The sequence below is a fragment of the Crocodylus porosus genome, unplaced genomic scaffold, assembly GCF_001723895.1.
Source record: "Crocodylus porosus isolate Cpor-Errol unplaced genomic scaffold, CroPor_comp1, whole genome shotgun sequence".
NCBI classification, from domain to species: domain Eukaryota; kingdom Metazoa; phylum Chordata; order Crocodylia; family Crocodylidae; genus Crocodylus; species Crocodylus porosus.
In genome coordinates this window covers 21,464,523-21,481,319 of record NW_017728948.1, presented here as the reverse complement: position 1 = coordinate 21,481,319, position 16,797 = coordinate 21,464,523, and the positions used below count along the sequence as shown (strand labels likewise).

General features: G+C 42.5%; 1 protein-coding gene across 1 annotated transcript in view; it reads left to right on the top strand.

Annotated features, from left to right (window-relative positions):
• The first annotated feature begins 61 nt into the window (after nucleotides 1-61).
• The window catches only part of MAN2B2 (mannosidase alpha class 2B member 2), a 43,790-nt gene continuing 27,054 nt past the window's right edge, over nucleotides 62-16,797 (top strand). Inside the window, exons 1-6 of the mRNA XM_019553198.1 lie at nucleotides 62-219; nucleotides 3,982-4,128; nucleotides 8,523-8,628; nucleotides 13,019-13,191; nucleotides 14,297-14,412; nucleotides 16,058-16,235. Of these exons, the coding sequence (XP_019408743.1) occupies nucleotides 100-219; nucleotides 3,982-4,128; nucleotides 8,523-8,628; nucleotides 13,019-13,191; nucleotides 14,297-14,412; nucleotides 16,058-16,235 (840 nt within the window). The 5' untranslated portion in view covers nucleotides 62-99. The remainder of the gene's footprint in view (nucleotides 220-3,981; nucleotides 4,129-8,522; nucleotides 8,629-13,018; nucleotides 13,192-14,296; nucleotides 14,413-16,057; nucleotides 16,236-16,797) is intronic.

Below are 16,797 nucleotides of genomic sequence, written 5' to 3'. Positions count from 1 at the left end.
GCCCCCGCCCCCGCCTGCGAGGCGCCGCCTCGCGCTCCCTGACCCGGCAGGTCTTGCTTGGCGGCGGAGGCCTCCGGCCGGGGCCGGGGCCGCTCCGCGATGCTGCTGCTGACCGTGGCGCTGCTGAGCGTGGCGCTGCGGGCCGCCTGCATGCCCAAGCTCAAGGCTTTTGTGGTGGCCCACAGCCACATGGACGTTGGTTGGGTTTACACGGTGCAGGTAGCTCCCCGGGCTGCTGGGTCTGGCTCGCCCCCTTCCGAGAGGCTGCGCTGTGCCTGTCCCCTCCACCAAGGGAGGTGTCTGCCCCCCACGCCGCTCAGTTGGGCTGGCCGGCGGGAAGAGGGACCAGCGAGGCCTTCCTGTTTCTGTCACCGCTGGGGCCTTGTCTGCCAGCGGCAGGTTGCAAGAGGCCTTCGGTTATAAGATGTAGGGTTGCCCCCTCGCACCAGCCGGTGCCCCAAGGGCTGTTGTGTCTTGCTGGCCCAGACTGAGAGTTGTAGCTGGAAAGAGCTGAGTTTGGGTCCGTGGGTGAGGCTGGTCCTGCAGTCGTGCAGCTCTACCAGGGGTCATCATAAAGACCCCTCCTACTACGGGGACCATGTGTAAATCTGCGCAGCGGCCGCAGCGCTGCACTGCTCATAAATCTGATGCCACTTCTGGGTGCAGTCAGGCACTACTCTGAATAATGCATGTGTGCCTGTGGCTTGGGTCTTTGAGCGCAACTGGTCTTTAATATTGCTAACAAGGATTTGACTTGATTTGCTTGTTTGGGATATTAATCTGTTTTGCATCCTAAAGCCAAACCGTGTAGGATTTACCTGTGAAATCCATGATGAGTCCTGTGCTATGGAAGATTTATCTTCTGTGCTGAATTTACCTTGGATTACTTTTGTTCTTGTGTAAATCAATCACTTTTTTTTCAAGTCGGGAAGTTTATGTATGAAAGTTTTGGATGAACATCCTTAATTAGTGTCTTTGTGCTTGTTTGAGACAACACTCCTGGTGGCACTTGTAAGAAGAAAATAATTCCTCGGTATATCTGGAGCATCCTGCAAGCTTTGTTGTTCATTGTCAGCCAGTTGGAAGATTGAGATGTTTAAAGTCTGTTGTCACCTTGTTATACAGGAGCTGGGGAGAAAAACATTTTAAAACCAAAACTGTAACGTTTAGGGTGAGGAAGAGTTGGAACCGAGCTAGAAAGACATAAACAAAACAGAGACTCTAGGCAAATAAATTAGATGATTTCGTAATGCTGCCTATGCCTCTGGTTCTAAATACTACCCCAGTTGTTAGTCCAGATCATTTTAGTTATACAGAAGCTGTTTCAGCCATTTTACTTGCTAGAAGGGCAAGAAATCATTTTTTGTAAGTGTTTCTTCTGATTGCATGACAAGGAATCCCCATTGTTCTCTGCTTTTATTTTTTAATAAGATTATCAAATTACTCCTTTCCCATCTCAAGCCATACCCAGAAATTGTCTGAAAGAACACAGAAGCACTTTGTATTTCAGGTCAGTTGACAGGTGAAGATTCCTGAAGGAGAAATAAAACTTTAATTATCTATTTCTAAGAAGATGAAATTGCTTGAGGCCTCAGTTCCGGTATTATTAAATCATGACCACCAGCAAATCTTTTGGTCAAAAACCACAGAGAATATATACAGATCCTTTCAAATGCCTCTCTAATAAAGTGAAACCTAGATGTAATTCTCAGTGGGATAAAAACTAATGTGGTCCTAAATTCTATGTATTAGCTCTTCAGTTGGCTGTGTTGTCATTTATGACTGATAAAATAATTTTTTCACTTTCATTTTTATGCTTATAATAGCATGATGACTTTTAATATTAAAACAGGAATTTACTTTGCAATTCTGAAGATTTATAGTGATACAGAATTTCAGTTTTGGGTGTGCACATAAAACATAGTTGATTTAAAGTAGAGAATCATAACTGTCATCATTTGCCCCACAATAATATTATGGATTCTGTTCTGTACATCTTACCCCAACATGGAGGACAGTGGGAATTTCTTAGAATTCTGTGTGCAGCGTAAAATTCCCTATGACTTGTCAGTACTTCAAAAACTTATTAAAGTACTCCTTTTCACATGATTGACATTTTATCTGTCTAGGTATTTTTGGAAGGCAATTCACCAAGGTGTTTAAACAGCATAAACACCTCAATTAATGTTGCATGCCTATCACCATGATATTTAAACATCTTAAACATATGATACTTAAAACCAAAATCTCTATCTTGTTTTAATTGCAAGAGAAGCAGATATATGACCCTATATCAAACATTAGAAGTTAAGAATTAGAAGAGAATCTCATCATTACTTACGACGTCAGATTTTGTTGCATGCTTTCTAGTCCCACTGCAACTAATGGGACTTCCGAGCGTTTAAAACGATGCAGGTTCAAATTCTGTATTAGCACTTAGTTTTAGTCATAGTTTCATAGAAGTAGGCTCGGAGGGGACCTGAGCAGATCATCTAGTCTGACTTCCTGCTCTGGCAGGAATGAATACAGGGCTTTTATGACCCCTACTAAGTTTAAGCTCAAATGACCCCAGCCAGGTAGTTATCAAGCCTCCTTTTAAAGGCCCCCAGGGTAGAAGCCAGCACCACTTCACTTGGAAGCTGGTTCCAGATCCTGGCTACGCTGACTGTGAAGTAGTGCCTCCTGATGTCTAGCCTGAACCTACTCTCAGTCAACTTGTGGCCATTGTTTCTTGTTATTCCAGGAGGTGCTCGGGGGAACAGGGTCTCACCCAATCCCCTCTGGTCCCCCCTGGTAAATTTATAGATGGCCACTAGATCCCCTCTCAGCCCTCTCTTGTGAAGGCTGAACAGGTTCAGGTCCCGTAGCCTCTCCTCGTAGGGCCTGCCCTGCTGCCCCCTGATCACACAAGTGGCCCTCCTCCGGATCCTCTCGATGCTGGCCTCATCCCTCCTGAAGTGCATCCTCCTAGTTTAGCCAGGCCATTGTTAAATCAAGATTATCTGACTACTTTTATTAAAACGGTCCAATGCATTGTCTTCGACCCAGAATTGCTAGATATTTTCCCTAGTCTCTGCATTTTTATTATGCCGCTCCTTTTCTAATTGCGGTACCAGTGTACTAATGCCAAATATGCTTGCCTCCCAAAGTTGTTTTTTCACTCCCTTCATGCAAAATAATCTTTCCTTTTTTAGCTCATTTCAGTCTTAAAAACATATGCACTTTTTAAAAAGGGAAAACAATTGCTGTTTAACAAATGTTAAATGCATATGCGTGTGTATGTTAGAAGAAAAATTGCAGAAGCTTTGTGGAAGTTTTGCTTTCTTAGATTTGTGTCATTTGGAAGTCTCAGATATGTTCAAGGATTGAAATGGGCTGGTTGTAGCTTGCTGTGAATAAAGCCCCAAAATATGTCCTTTATTCACATAGGTTTAAAAAAACGATAAGTTTTTCAAGCACACAGTGGGTTATTTGATAGAGAGGTAGCTAGTCAAGTCAGGCAAAAGGCCGGGTAGCTATGCACCTTATAAACTAACTAAATGTGATTATACATAGAGCACAAGCTTTTGAGAAATTGAGTTCACTTCATCTGATAAAGTGAATACAGCAAAAATATTATTTGTTTACTTTAATTCAGATAGCATTTAAAATCTTCATTAAGGGATTATAGCCCTATGGGCCCAAGCCTTGTGTAGACATAACACATAGTACATCAGGGTTTTGATCTAGGACTAGACCCAGTACTAGAGTTAGTAGTTGACAGAGGTGGTATACCAGTAACAGCTATTCCCAAAGAGACTCCAATTTTTCTCAAGTTGCTTAGGGAGTTTATGCCAGAGCAGGAAATTGAATGCAGGCCTCTTAAACTTCAAATTAACACTCCAGCCTCTAAACCACTGTTTCTCTCTAGGTCTTCTAACCAATTTTATTTTAAACAAATTAATTCATCAGGAGTGACTTATATTTTATATTGTCTTGCAGGAAAGCATGCATGCCTATGCTGCCAATGTATATACTTCTGTTGTAGAAGAACTAATGAAAGAAAATCATCGCAAATTTATTGCAGTAGAACAGGAGTTTTTTCGCCTTTGGTGGGACACAGTAGCCACAGATGTACAGAAGCATCAGGTAAAACCACTTGAATTGTGACCTCAACACAAGGCCTCTCTGCCTGCTACAAATTTCATGCAATCAACTTAGTGGGAAGGGCAGGGTAGCTTAATCCTTGCCTTTCTGCTGCTGTTGTTGTCCTTGAGGTACTGTCTACAAACTGGGATGCTTTGGATGCTTACACAAGTTACATTTTTCACGTGATCAGGTCCCTAACAGTGCTTTACAGTTGTGATGTAACACATGCATGGCTGCAGAGTGCTTTAAAATAGATGATCTTGTCAAAAATTAACCCTGGTCAAAAGAGGTATTAGATGAAGACACTGTAAAGCAGAGCACTGTAGGGAATTTGTGTTCCCTCCAGGGTTAATTTTTCATGGTTTGTGGGACTGAGCTGCTGTGGTACTTGTATAGGGGAGCAGCAGCCCAGTCCCACCCCCAGGGCTTTCAGTGGGGGAGGCAGGGGGAGGGAACAGCACAGAGCTGCCAGCTGCTTTGCTTAGCTAGAGGTGGAGGGGGGATATGGGGTAGAACAGAGCCTCCTCACTTTGCAGCCCCAGCCTCCCCCCAGCTACCCCGTCTAGGGTATTCAGGGAAGCTGGGCTGGGCCTGCGAGGTGAGGAGGCTCTATTCCAACCTGCCCCAGCCAGACAATGCACCCAGCAGCTGTGCTTCTGCTGTCTGGGCAGGGAGTGGGGGAAGGGAGCCCCTCTTTGCCTCATGGACCCAGCCTGCTTCCCCCCAGTATCCTAGCTGGTGGGGGGGGGGTGCGCCCACAAGGCAAGTGGGGCTTCCTTCTCCCATCGCCCACCTAGGCCTGTTGACAGTGGCAGCACAGAACTGCCAGCTGCTCTGCCTGGCTGGAGCTAGGGGATGGGGTGGGGTGAGATTAGGTGGATTGGAGTCCCCTCATGGGCCCAGCGTCCGACCTAACAGGTGAAAGTCTGTTTGGTTGGAGATGGGAGTCTGACTCATGGCACTTTGTATAGAGTGCCAGGAATTAGAGTGAGCCCTCTAAAGCTCTGTAGGCACCCTTCATCTGAAGGGTCCTCTAGCCTGCATCAGCTGCTAACAGCTCCATGGAGGTACACACATAACTGGGGATCAAGCTGATACAGAGGAAGAGCAGATACATGCCTTTCCCCTGCTTTTTTTCACAGTGGATGAGGAAGCAGCAGAAGATTACAGGATTCCTTTTAGTATTTTGAGGGGTGCGTGTTAAGGCAAGATACTGTAGTTCTAGGCTTGGAGAGTGCTAGTAGAGCAGTCCTGCATGGAAGTCTGCACTAATGTCTACAAATTATCTGAAGTTTTTGAACTTCTGCAAAACATCACTACAAAGAAAAAGTTTCAACTTTTTACTAAAACAAAATATACTAATCTTCATTTGCAAAGAAGACCACTGTAGTAACAGCCCCGTAAGAATAAACAGTGATAAGGATGTCTTGTTATTGTGAACTTTGACTCTTTTCTTAATCCGCAAATAGTGGTTCTAATCATAAGAATGATTCTGTGGTAAAGCCATTGTAGGGTTTTACGTTTGTCATTCCTCAGGGATGCAGACAAAACAAGTGCAATAAAATTAAAGCCTGAGCTAGTTTGATGGCAGCCACATTGTATTACAACACATGAGATCAAAGATTAGATTTAGGTGCCTACAACTGGGTGATCTGCAAAAATAGAATAGACTGTACTTTGCCATACACAGTTATTTAGAGCTACCACTTAGTTTGAGTAGGAAGTGCCATATAACACTAAGATATTACCTACCATACACAACCACCTACTCCTCAAAACCCCTATACCCAAAATTGTATTAAAAAGCTGAGTTAGTATTTTATGGGATAGTGTTAAAAATTCAGGTGATTTTTTTTTTAATTAACTCATTCTTTTTGTTATGACCCGAAGTCACTATAATAGATATAATAGACAAAAAATAAAAGAAAAAAGCATTTGTTCCATGCATCTGACAGAAGCTTGTGCTTTACTGCTTTCCATGCTTTATTGTTTGATAGAATTCAGAAAATTTCCATTTATCAATTTTGATGTTCATACCAAATTAGTAGAGAAATGAAATCTGGGGTCCTTTGTTTCCCAAGACAGTTGCTGTTTTTCAGAGCTGTATGCTCTTGTTCTATTCTCCTGTCCATTTCCCTAAAAGGATTGAAAAAGAATCCTGGTTGAAAGGCTGGAATGTGCTATATTCAGTCTTGGAATGGTGCTAAAATGTACCGTTTGTTCAAAAACCTAGTGACAGTTCTCTGGTTGGTTATTTTAAAACTAGGACAGCTAGAAACAAATGTATTTTTAATCTGTGTTAAGTGTCCTAGACATTGTTACAAATAACGTTTGTTTTTAACCCTAGCAGTTGCTAGGTATGGACCTTGAAATCAGATTATAATAATTATTGTCCCTCCCCCCGCCCCCTTTTTCCCATTTGAATTCTAATATTAGTGGCTACTATAACAAAACTGATATTAGAGTTGATATCCTGATTCTATTGATCTAGCTAAACCCACTTACAAAATATCAACACAAGTTTGGAGAGTTAACATTACAAAATAAACAAGATAATTGCAGCAGATCCTGCACTATTGAAGGGAACACCCTGAAAGAATGGATTCTGCAGCAGTTGTGCACAGAGGCAGCACAAGGACAAACTCCTTAGCTCATGTTAAGCAATTTCCTTTACCACACATCCTGTTCTTCGTCCCCCACTTGTGTTTCCCAGTGTGACAGCTGCCTCCTTGACCAATGTGCTGTAGTCACTTAAGATGAAGACAGTAAAGCTGTCTTGTATAGCTGTAGATATGCCACAGTGATTAAGCATACCAACCTCCTGAGTGGTGTGTATTTGTTTTCAGTGCAGCTGCACATAAATTTCAGGCCTAACTTGATTTTGGTCAGTGAAGGGTTTGACTCCAGATCTGTCATTGTTGCTTTTTTTCCTGTGGATGGATGTCACCTGCTGAAATGATTTTTTCCATACTTCAACCTCTCACTAGTTCCATAAAACAAGTGAAAAAGTGCCTGTGCCCAGAAGTCTGGATCAAAGGTATCTCTCCAGGACATCCCCACCAAACGGAAGATGATAGCTCCCAATGCTTTTCATCTAGGTCAAGCAGCAGTTCTCTGCCTACCCCAGATATGTTATCTGTCTCCCAGCGTGCTAATCACTTGCCACAGTCAGCTGGAACTAATTGGTGAATGCTTAGCCCTAAAGCAGTTTTACTATATTGTGAGTAATAGGAATGGTTATACTCAAAATTGACAACCTGACATCATATCTGAACAGACACAGGGGTATTCAGTCAAAGATCCTGGGGAAAGAAGCATAATAGCTGTGGAAGTGGTATACTACTTGCCAGTTTCTAAACAAAATTACTGACAGAGAGTGAAAATCTGTGCTTATAGAGGCTGTGCACTTAAAGGACCTTAAATTAGCTTTGAAGACTTTGTATCAGAAAACTGTAGATAATTGTATAAATGATGTCTGCAAGGCTGCAGTGATCATTGGTAGAATAGGGCACTGGCATTATAATTTTTTCCATATCCAAAACATTTGCTAAAATTTGTAACCAAGCTGCAACTGATTAAAGAGCCAGATGATTCCAATTTCCAGTGGTACTTGACATTTTGTGCTATTTCTGGGACAGGTGGTAAATACAGTAAGGACATTTAGTCTAATGTAGTTGGCGCCAACCACAAATTAGCCCTGTGCCCTCCCTGGATGCCACCACTCTGATGTCCTTCCTCTATCCAACCTGCTGCTCTGTTTTTTGCTTTTTGCCCTGTGTTCCCTGCCTGATCACCAGCTCTGCCTTCTGCTTCCTGCCTTGTCTGCTCTCCTGTCTCCTCCCTTCCAATTTACTGGTGCCACACACAGCAGTTATCTGTGCCACGTGTGGCACTCATACCACAGTTTGGCCATCACCCAAGATCTAAAGCACTGGAGAACAAAAGAGTTTCTAATCAAAATTCCAAAGCTGCTGCACAGAATAGTTCCCTATGTACAGTAGAATTTTCCTTAAAAACAGTTCATCTCCCATAATTAAATTATGGAAATGTACAACTATGGAACTATTGAAAGAACTAGTAGTAACTAAATAGGAAATAAAGAGAATCGTGGGATAAGATTTAATACTTTAATTTTTTTTAACTTTTAACAAAGCTGCCATATCTTCATCAGCATAAACTTGGAATGTGTGTAAATACAATTGAGTCCCAAACAACCTTGCCTCCACCGTCATATCCTCCACAGCCCTATACACTCAGAAATCATGGTAGATCCTTGTTTTAAAAAGGGTTGTATCTAAATAACTTGTCAGTCTCTACAGAGTATTATAATCTATGTGGTAAAGACTGAAAGAGCCTTTCTGTTATCTTCTGCTTCTTGCCTTTTTATATGATAGGTATATCAGTTACTTCAAGAAGGGCGACTAGAATTCGTAATTGGAGGTCAGGTGATGCATGATGAAGCTGTGACACACATTGATGACCAAATTTTACAGTTAACAGGTATAGGTATTTGGTGTTTAACTCTTAGTTTTCATTGTCATAAGTTTATTTTAGGTTCTTTTTTCCCCAAATTACCTTATATTTCCTTGATCATTAAGAAATAACAACATTTCTGTAAAATTAGTAAGTGTTTGATAATGCAAATTCACCATGAAAGTCTTTACTTTCAAAAGAAAATCTGCAATGCACACAAGGTTACTGTTATTGGCTCATCAAGTATAAGATCTTTTACAACATGTTATAACATGGGTCTCAGGTGCCTGAGACAGCACTGGAGTGAAAAGATATATATAAAATGTATAAAAAATGCATGCAGAAAAGTTTGAAGACTTTCAGGCCAGAAGGGAGGCATTATGGCCTCGGTTCTAACCTTATATATAATGAGTAATGCCCTGTAGGGTCACGGGCTGCAGGGAAAGAGTGTGAATGAAGAGTGGCTGTTCCTCAAGGATATGATCCTCCGTGCACAGAAGTCGTCCATACCTGTACACAAAAAAAGGTGGCACAAGGGCCAGGAGGCCATCTTGGCTCAGTAGGGAAGTCGCAGATCTTCTGAAAAAGAAAAGGAAGGCTTACCAATAATGGAAGCTAGGAATAGGCCCCAAGGAGAATTACATAAGATTGGCCCACACCTGCAGGGGGCAGATTAGAAAAGCAAAGGCGGTGACTGAATTCAAGTTAGCAACCAAAATCAAGGACAATAAGAAGTCCTTGTGTAGGTATGTAGGTAACTGGAGGAAAACCAGTGAAAACATGGGACCACTGCTCAATGCATCTGGACATCAGATCGCTGACACCAAGGAGAAAACTGAACTCCTGAACAAGTACTTTGCATCTGTCTTCCACCAGTCTAAGAGTGGTAGCCTGCTGAATGCAGATATGACACAAAATAGTCACAATGGGGATGATCATCTACCAACAGTCAGTGTAGATGAAATAGTAAAACTGGTGAAAGAACAGCTAGAGAGGCTGAATATAAGTCAGCAGAACCAAATGAACTCCATCCAAGAGTGCTGAATGAATTAGCTAGAGTTATTGTAGGACTGCTGCCAAACCTCTTTGAAAATTCATGGCACTCAGGAGAGGTCCCAGAAGACTGGAAGAGGGTCAGTGTTGTGCCAATCTTCAAGAACAGAAGAAAGGACCCAGGGAAACTACAAGCCGGTCAACCTGACCTCAATCCTAGAAAAAAATTCTTGAAAAATTTCTCGAGGAGTACATATGCGGTAAGCTAGTAGAAGGCAAAGTTCTGAATGACAGCCAGCATGGTTTTCTCGTGGGTGGGTCATGTCTGACTAAGCTCATCTCCTTCTGTGACCAGGTTACCACCTGGATAAGGGAAATGAGGTCGATGTCATTTACTCAGACTTTAGGAAGGCCTTTGACTTGGTGTCCCATGAGGCTCTCAAAGTCAAACTAGAGGACTATGGGCCTGACAATTCAATGGTCAAATGAGTGGGAACTGGCTCCAGGGTAAGACCCAGAGAGTACTGATAGAGATTTGTGTTGACCTGGCAGAAGGTAGCCAGTGGGGTCTCCCAGGGTTGGACACTTGGACCAGTACTTTTCAACATCTACATCAAGGATCTGGATGTGGGGGTGAAAAGCACACTGGCAAAGTTCACCACTTTGGGGAAGTGCAGCAACGCATCAGGGTAGGCTGACGATCCAGGTGGACCTAGATAGATTAGTTATAAATAGGTGGACCAGAACAAGATGTGTTTAACAGTGAGAAGTATAAAGTGTTCTATCTGGGGAGGAAAAATATGCAACAAACTTACAGGCTCAGTGGTGCTACTCTTGTTAGCACCATGTCCGAAAGGGACCTGGGGTCCTAATTAGCCATAAAATGAATAAGATCCGCCACTGTGATGCTACAGTTAGCAGAGCAAACAGTATGCTGGCATGCATCAACTGATGCAGCTCAAACAAAACTAAGGAAGTTATACTCCCACTCTACTCAGCATTGGTGAGGCCACAGCTGGAGTATTGCATTCAGTTCTGGGCACTGCACTTCAAGAAGGATGTGGAGACGCTTGAGAGAGTCCAGAGAAGAGCCACTTGTATGATTAGAGGCCTGAAGAGCAAGCTGTACGAGGAAAGGCTGACAGATATGGGACTGTCCAGCCTAGAAAAGAGACTTTGAGGGGATTTGGTGGCAGCTTACAAATATATCAGGAGAGCATCAGGGGCTAGAGGAACAACTATTCACCAGAGTGCCTCAGGGGAAAACCAGGTACAGTAGTCATAAACTCCTAGCAGAAGGTTTCAGACTGGATATAAGGAAAAACTTCTTCACGGTTCATGTGACCAGATTTTGGAATAGACTCCCAGCAGGGGTGGTACATGCACCTACTCTGGAGATCTTCAGAAGGAGACTGGACATACACCTTGTTGGGATTATTTGACCCCAGCAGTCTTTCCTGCCCAGAACAGGGGGGCTGGACCTGATGATGTCACGAGGTCCCTTCCAGCGCTAAATGTATGTGAATAACAGGCCAGGGCTATCCAACTCCTTAAAGGCCGTGGGCTGCATGCCATAAGGGCCTCTCCATGTGGGCCATGGGAGCCCCGGGCTACACAGTGCACAGGGTCCCCTGCCATATATCCACCCTGCCACCATGCTGTCTCCCTCACATGCCCCCCTGCTGCATGGACTTCTCTGCTCTATGCCCTCCTGCCCCTACATGGTCTCCCTGCACTTCCCCTGCATGCTGTCACCCACTCCCTTCATTGTGTGGGCTTCTCCACAACCTCTCCTACTGCCATATGGGCTTCCCATGCTCTCCTCACCCCATGGACTTCCCTGCATGCCCCCTCACTTCTGCACTGTGGGCTCTTCTGTGTTCCTGTGCCATGTGGGCTTCCCTGCACCCCCCTCCCTCCACTACCACTGTGTGATCTCCCCTGCAGTAACCTGGCATTTGTCACCTCAGCCTCCCACTGTCATACAAGCTCCCCTGCCTCACGAGACCACCTGGATTCCAGAGCGCTCTGGTCCTTAGGGACGAGGATGGGAAGTACAAGCCATAGATGAAACAGGAAGCCTGGATGCTGTGGTGGCTGCAGCAGCCAGAGCAATGGGGGGATTCTGGGGGTTGCAGTTTAACTCCTCATGGAATTCATGTGGCCCGTGGGCCACCATTTGAACAGCCCTGACAGCCAGTCAAAACAATCGTATATCTTCTTGGTCTACCATGGTCAAGGCATGCAAGTAGCTTTAGCCAACAGTGCACAAAGGAATGACACACAACCTATCTTTGACTTTGCAGCCTGAATAACCAGCCTGGATGACCTCATTTGCAACTGGATAACTGGGTGCAGCCATTGGCACAAGTGCAGGACTCAAAATCATGTGTCCAGAGCTGTAGTTAGACACCACAGCTTGGTTACAAATTTTAGCAAATGCTTTGGATATTGGAAAAACTGAACAGTGGCTTAAGAGTTACACTAGTTGTCTTCATCTCATAGTTTTGTTTTCTATCCGTGAATAACTTTTTTTAAGGAAGTACAAGATTGGTAATAAATTAAAATAAACCAAACACATAGACTTTTTTTTTTAAAACCTGAAAACAGCAAAACCCCACAATATCACAGGTCCTCTCCTAAATGCTGTCTTTTACTCTTTTGCCCTAAAGTGTCTGTATTAAAGTAGTCATGATCTGAAAGTCCAAAATGGAGTATATCCTCAGTTATATAGAAATGCTTATAATGGCAATCCCAAAATTAGAAACTATAAAATTATAATTCTTGCAAAAAGGATCCCAAATTATCGTACTCACAGATATTTATTCTACCATCTTAATATTTTAAAACTTTATTTAGAGGTTATTCTGTGTGAATATGGACCATAATTTAGTTTTTTTGTGTTTACATAACAGAAAAAATACTAAAAGCAAAACTAATATGAATTAGTTATTACATTTTTGGAATTAATTCCAGTAAAAATAGTTTGGGTATGTTATGATTGAAAGGGGGAATTGTATGACAAGGGTGTGTTTTATTGTACGGATCTAAAACCTGAAGTGCCTTGTTTTCCTTTTGCTATGTGTTGAAATTTCCTGAGAACAGTTTTCATCTGTTCCTCCATAAACCTATCTTGTTGCCTTTATTTGGACTTAGCCTGAACCTTCATATGAACTTTTATGTGTTGCACAGCTGTGTCTCATTGCTTGTCTCTAAGCATAGCACAGCTTCATTATTAACATGGAAGTGTAATAACAATTAATTGCAGTAGACACAGCAAAATTACTGTTATGAACAAGCAATTTTTCTCTCTGAATATTTTTTTACCTTTAAATTCCACTGTGCTTAACTGTAATGCCATATGCCCATTAAACTTGTAAAGGGAGCACGTTTATTACTAATACAATCAAATTCTCCTTTGCAGAGGGTCATGGATTTTTATATGAAACCTTTGGAGTAAGGCCTCAATTTTCATGGCATGTAGATCCCTTTGGAGCTTCTGCTACTACACCAACTGTTTTTGCTCTGGCTGGTTTTAACGCCCACGTCATCTCCCGCATAGACTATGATCTGAAGGACAAAATGCAGAAATCCAAGGTAAAAATACCCCAGATGGTGAAACCATTACATGCAATTCCTTTTTCTGGTGTTTTTACAGTTTTTAGCTTCTGACTTAGAGTATTAGATCTCTGAGCTTAACACAGGAAAAAAGATTATTCTTCTCTGGAAAACCACACTGTTTCTTCTGTATGGTAAAAGGAATACACTAAGACTGTGTCCTCTTATATTGATCAAGGCTTCCTGACGTGGTCTAGGACAGAGGTATTTAGTCTAATTGTAAAAGTATACTATAAAATGTAGACTGTAGAGCAAGCCATAAGTATAGTTCCCTTCATATTGCAGCTTAGGAGTTGAATGTGCAGTGGAGTATAAGCAGAGATGACCATGTAGACCTCTGGTGTAAGATAGTCTGTATTTTAATTTGTTTTTAGGATTATAGTGTAAATCAGATTTTCTGACAGTTAATTAGATGTATCTGTGTTTGTAAAATTGAGCAACAGTTATTCCTACAAAAACATAGGTGGGAGCTAAGCAAGCGTCCCACAGACTTTAGCCCTTCTGTTGTAATCTTTCCACATCTTGAGTGAGAACTCTAAGATATAGCAAATATCTGGCTTTTAATTTTTAGGTTGCATTCTCCTTTAGACATCCATGATGAGATCCTCTACAGCTCAGGTGTGCACAGGTTTAAGTGACAGAAGAGCCTTGCCCAATTAATTGTGCTTTGGGTAAAAGTTATATGAACCATAAGTGAAATCCTGGTCTCCCTTGAGGAGCTGGTAAGGCTCCCATTGACTCCATGGGAGCCATCATTGATTCCCTTTCTCTGTTGATGAATTGTGATTAATCAGTTTGCTTATTTGTTTTTTCTGAAGACATTTTTGAAGATTGAGAAACCATTCCCACTTTTAGTTTTTCAAGGACTGGTCCAAATGCCATCTAAATCAGTAGAAAGGTTCCCACAGATTATATTGATCTAAGTTGGTCCCTAGGAGCCCAGGTCTGCCATGACTTACAGATGTCTTGTTTTTGCCAAAGCTGGTGGGAATTGTGTCCATGTAAAAGAGAGCAGAATAAAGCTTTGAACTGTGCAGGCATATATCTTACAGTGTTTTATAGTATTTCTTTTTGTCTTTTCTAGAAGCTCCAGTTTGTGTGGAGAAGTTCTCCCTCCTTATCTGAAAATCAGGAGATCTTCGCTCATGTTATGGATGAGTTCAGCTATTGTACCCCATCACAACTGCCCTTTTCAAACAGGTTTGAAGCTTTAAACCCTGAGCAAGCATTAGTTATTTTTCTTCAGTAGCACCAAATCTTAGGCATTTAGGCAATATGAAATATATGGTCATCTGCTAGTTCTATTTAATGTAAAAGACTTGCACTTCATGAGTGCTTTTTGTTCCAGGTGCTTGGTAAATGGAAAGGGTGGCTGGACTCATTGAGCTTAATGCTGTAATGTGCTAAGGGCCATAACAAGTTCTAGCCACCACAAGGTGAGGGCGCACAGCACCTCAAACAATTGAGGCTTAATTCTTTCCTCACCGTAAAACGTAGGGCCAGTAAAAGGCTTCAAAAAGCCTTTCCACCACAGCAGGATTGACACTTCCACCTCTGACACCTCCATCTATTTAGACTCTCCTACCTGCTTCCTTTTTCCCAAGAAAAGGTTAATAAAGAATATAAGTGGTGTGAAATAAAAAAAATAACCAACTCGAATAGAAAAATACTGTAAGTAAAGGGTGAGGGGAGCCTGAAAAGGGAAAGTGTTAGAAACTCCATGAAATCCACCAAAGGCTTCACTATAGTTCATTCATTTTACACAAAAGATACTCAGCTGTCACCCTGATAAGCTACAGTACAAAATTATGACAGACTATAAGCCATGTCCGTCAAGAAGTGGTCTTTGCTGTGGAAACATTTGAAAATCCTTAGTAGGACTCAAACCTACAATTCCTTTCATGGTTTGGATTATTTAAGAAATAACGTAGTTATAAATCAGGGTCCAGCAACCTTTTTATAAGCCACAGGCCAGAACAACCCAGCTCCAGTCCAGCTTCGGCTGGGTGGTTTCATCAGTGCATCAGCAATGGGGAGCTTTCCCTGCATTTAGGCTGGGGCAGGCAGCTGGGAACCGTACCACTCCGCTTCACCCGGTCTTTTGCTTCCTAGTGCAGCTTCCAGCTAGTGGGAGAACTGCACTGAGACTAGGCAGCTGCAAATGGCATCATGCTGCCACTGCCTTTCCTCCCTTCCTCTCATTCTTCTTCTCCCCCTCTCTGGATGCAGCATGGACACAGCTGGAAGCTGCGTGGTCCCATGCCACAGCTTGGAGGAATTGTGGGGAGAAGCAGCAGGAAGATGGATAAAGTTTGCAAATGCTTCTAGCCCAGGGGCTAGAAGCTGCATCCAGGGAGTGGTGATCAAGGGGAAATGGCAGTGACATGGGTGCAGCTCCGCTGCTTGGCCCTGGTATGGGAGTTGGAAAGCCCCACCACTGCTGACACGGAACCGTAACCTGTGTCAAGCCAGAGCTGGGAGGGTGGAGAGCAGCAACAGAACAGGAAAAGCCCTCCAGATCTGCTGGTGGGATCCTGTCGACTGGATCCAGCTCATGAGCTCTATGTTGCCAACCCGTTTTAAGTGAAAGGCAGGGAGGACTTCAAGCTGCTATAAAGCAGGCCAAATATAATTATTCTCAGACAGCATAAGATTTTTCATGTCTAACCATGAGTGAGCACCCAGAAAACCAGATGTAAAAGAAATTAAGAACTAAGAATGTATGTCATCAGGATTCATGTCGCTGAGCCCCCAAGTATCAACAGATTTAGACCTTAGAATGCTTCCATCCATAATTTTCCAATGTGCCCATCTTTACAGTGAATTGCCTTCTCTTTCTATTTAGATCGGGATTTTATTGGAATGGAATTGCAGTTTTCCCAGATCCACCAAAAGATGGTGTTTATCCAAACATGAGTCTTCCTGTTACTGATACCAGCATTCACCTTTATGCACAGACCATGGTGGCAAACATTAAGAACAGGGCAGCATGGTTCCGAACTAGTGATGTCCTGTGGCCATGGGTGAGTGTATCATTTAGTTTATCCCTAATGATGGCAGAAATACCTAGTAGTAGGATATTTTTGTTTAAGCAGTCACTAAGTCTGGGTTTGGAATTTTTCTTCATGTTCTGACACGTAAATTCTTCATATTCCATGTTAATTTAGAAATCAGGTTCCCCAAGTAATTAATGCAATCCTATTGCAAAATATGTGCCTTAATAGCAGATCTTTTCTCTTAGTCTCATTTAGATGATAAATTCTTCAACACAGGGACTAGTTATTCTAAACCTGTACTGTATATAATATAGCAGTGCCCTAATCTTAATAATGCAGAATTTACAACATAAACGCATAGTCCTAGTTGTGAATACATACTTTCAACATCCTTTACCAGTTGAACCATTAGAAAAAATGCCTTTCCCAACATTTGCAGAAAGGTCTCTTTTTTGAACCCTGAACTTCTTAGTCAAAATTAGGGACTCCTTCCTGGCCACCTTTAATGGAATGTCTGTCACTCCAAAGAAAAAAATCATTTCTTGCAATTTCTGGATCCCTGATTTATCTCTATGCAGCTTTTTTCCAC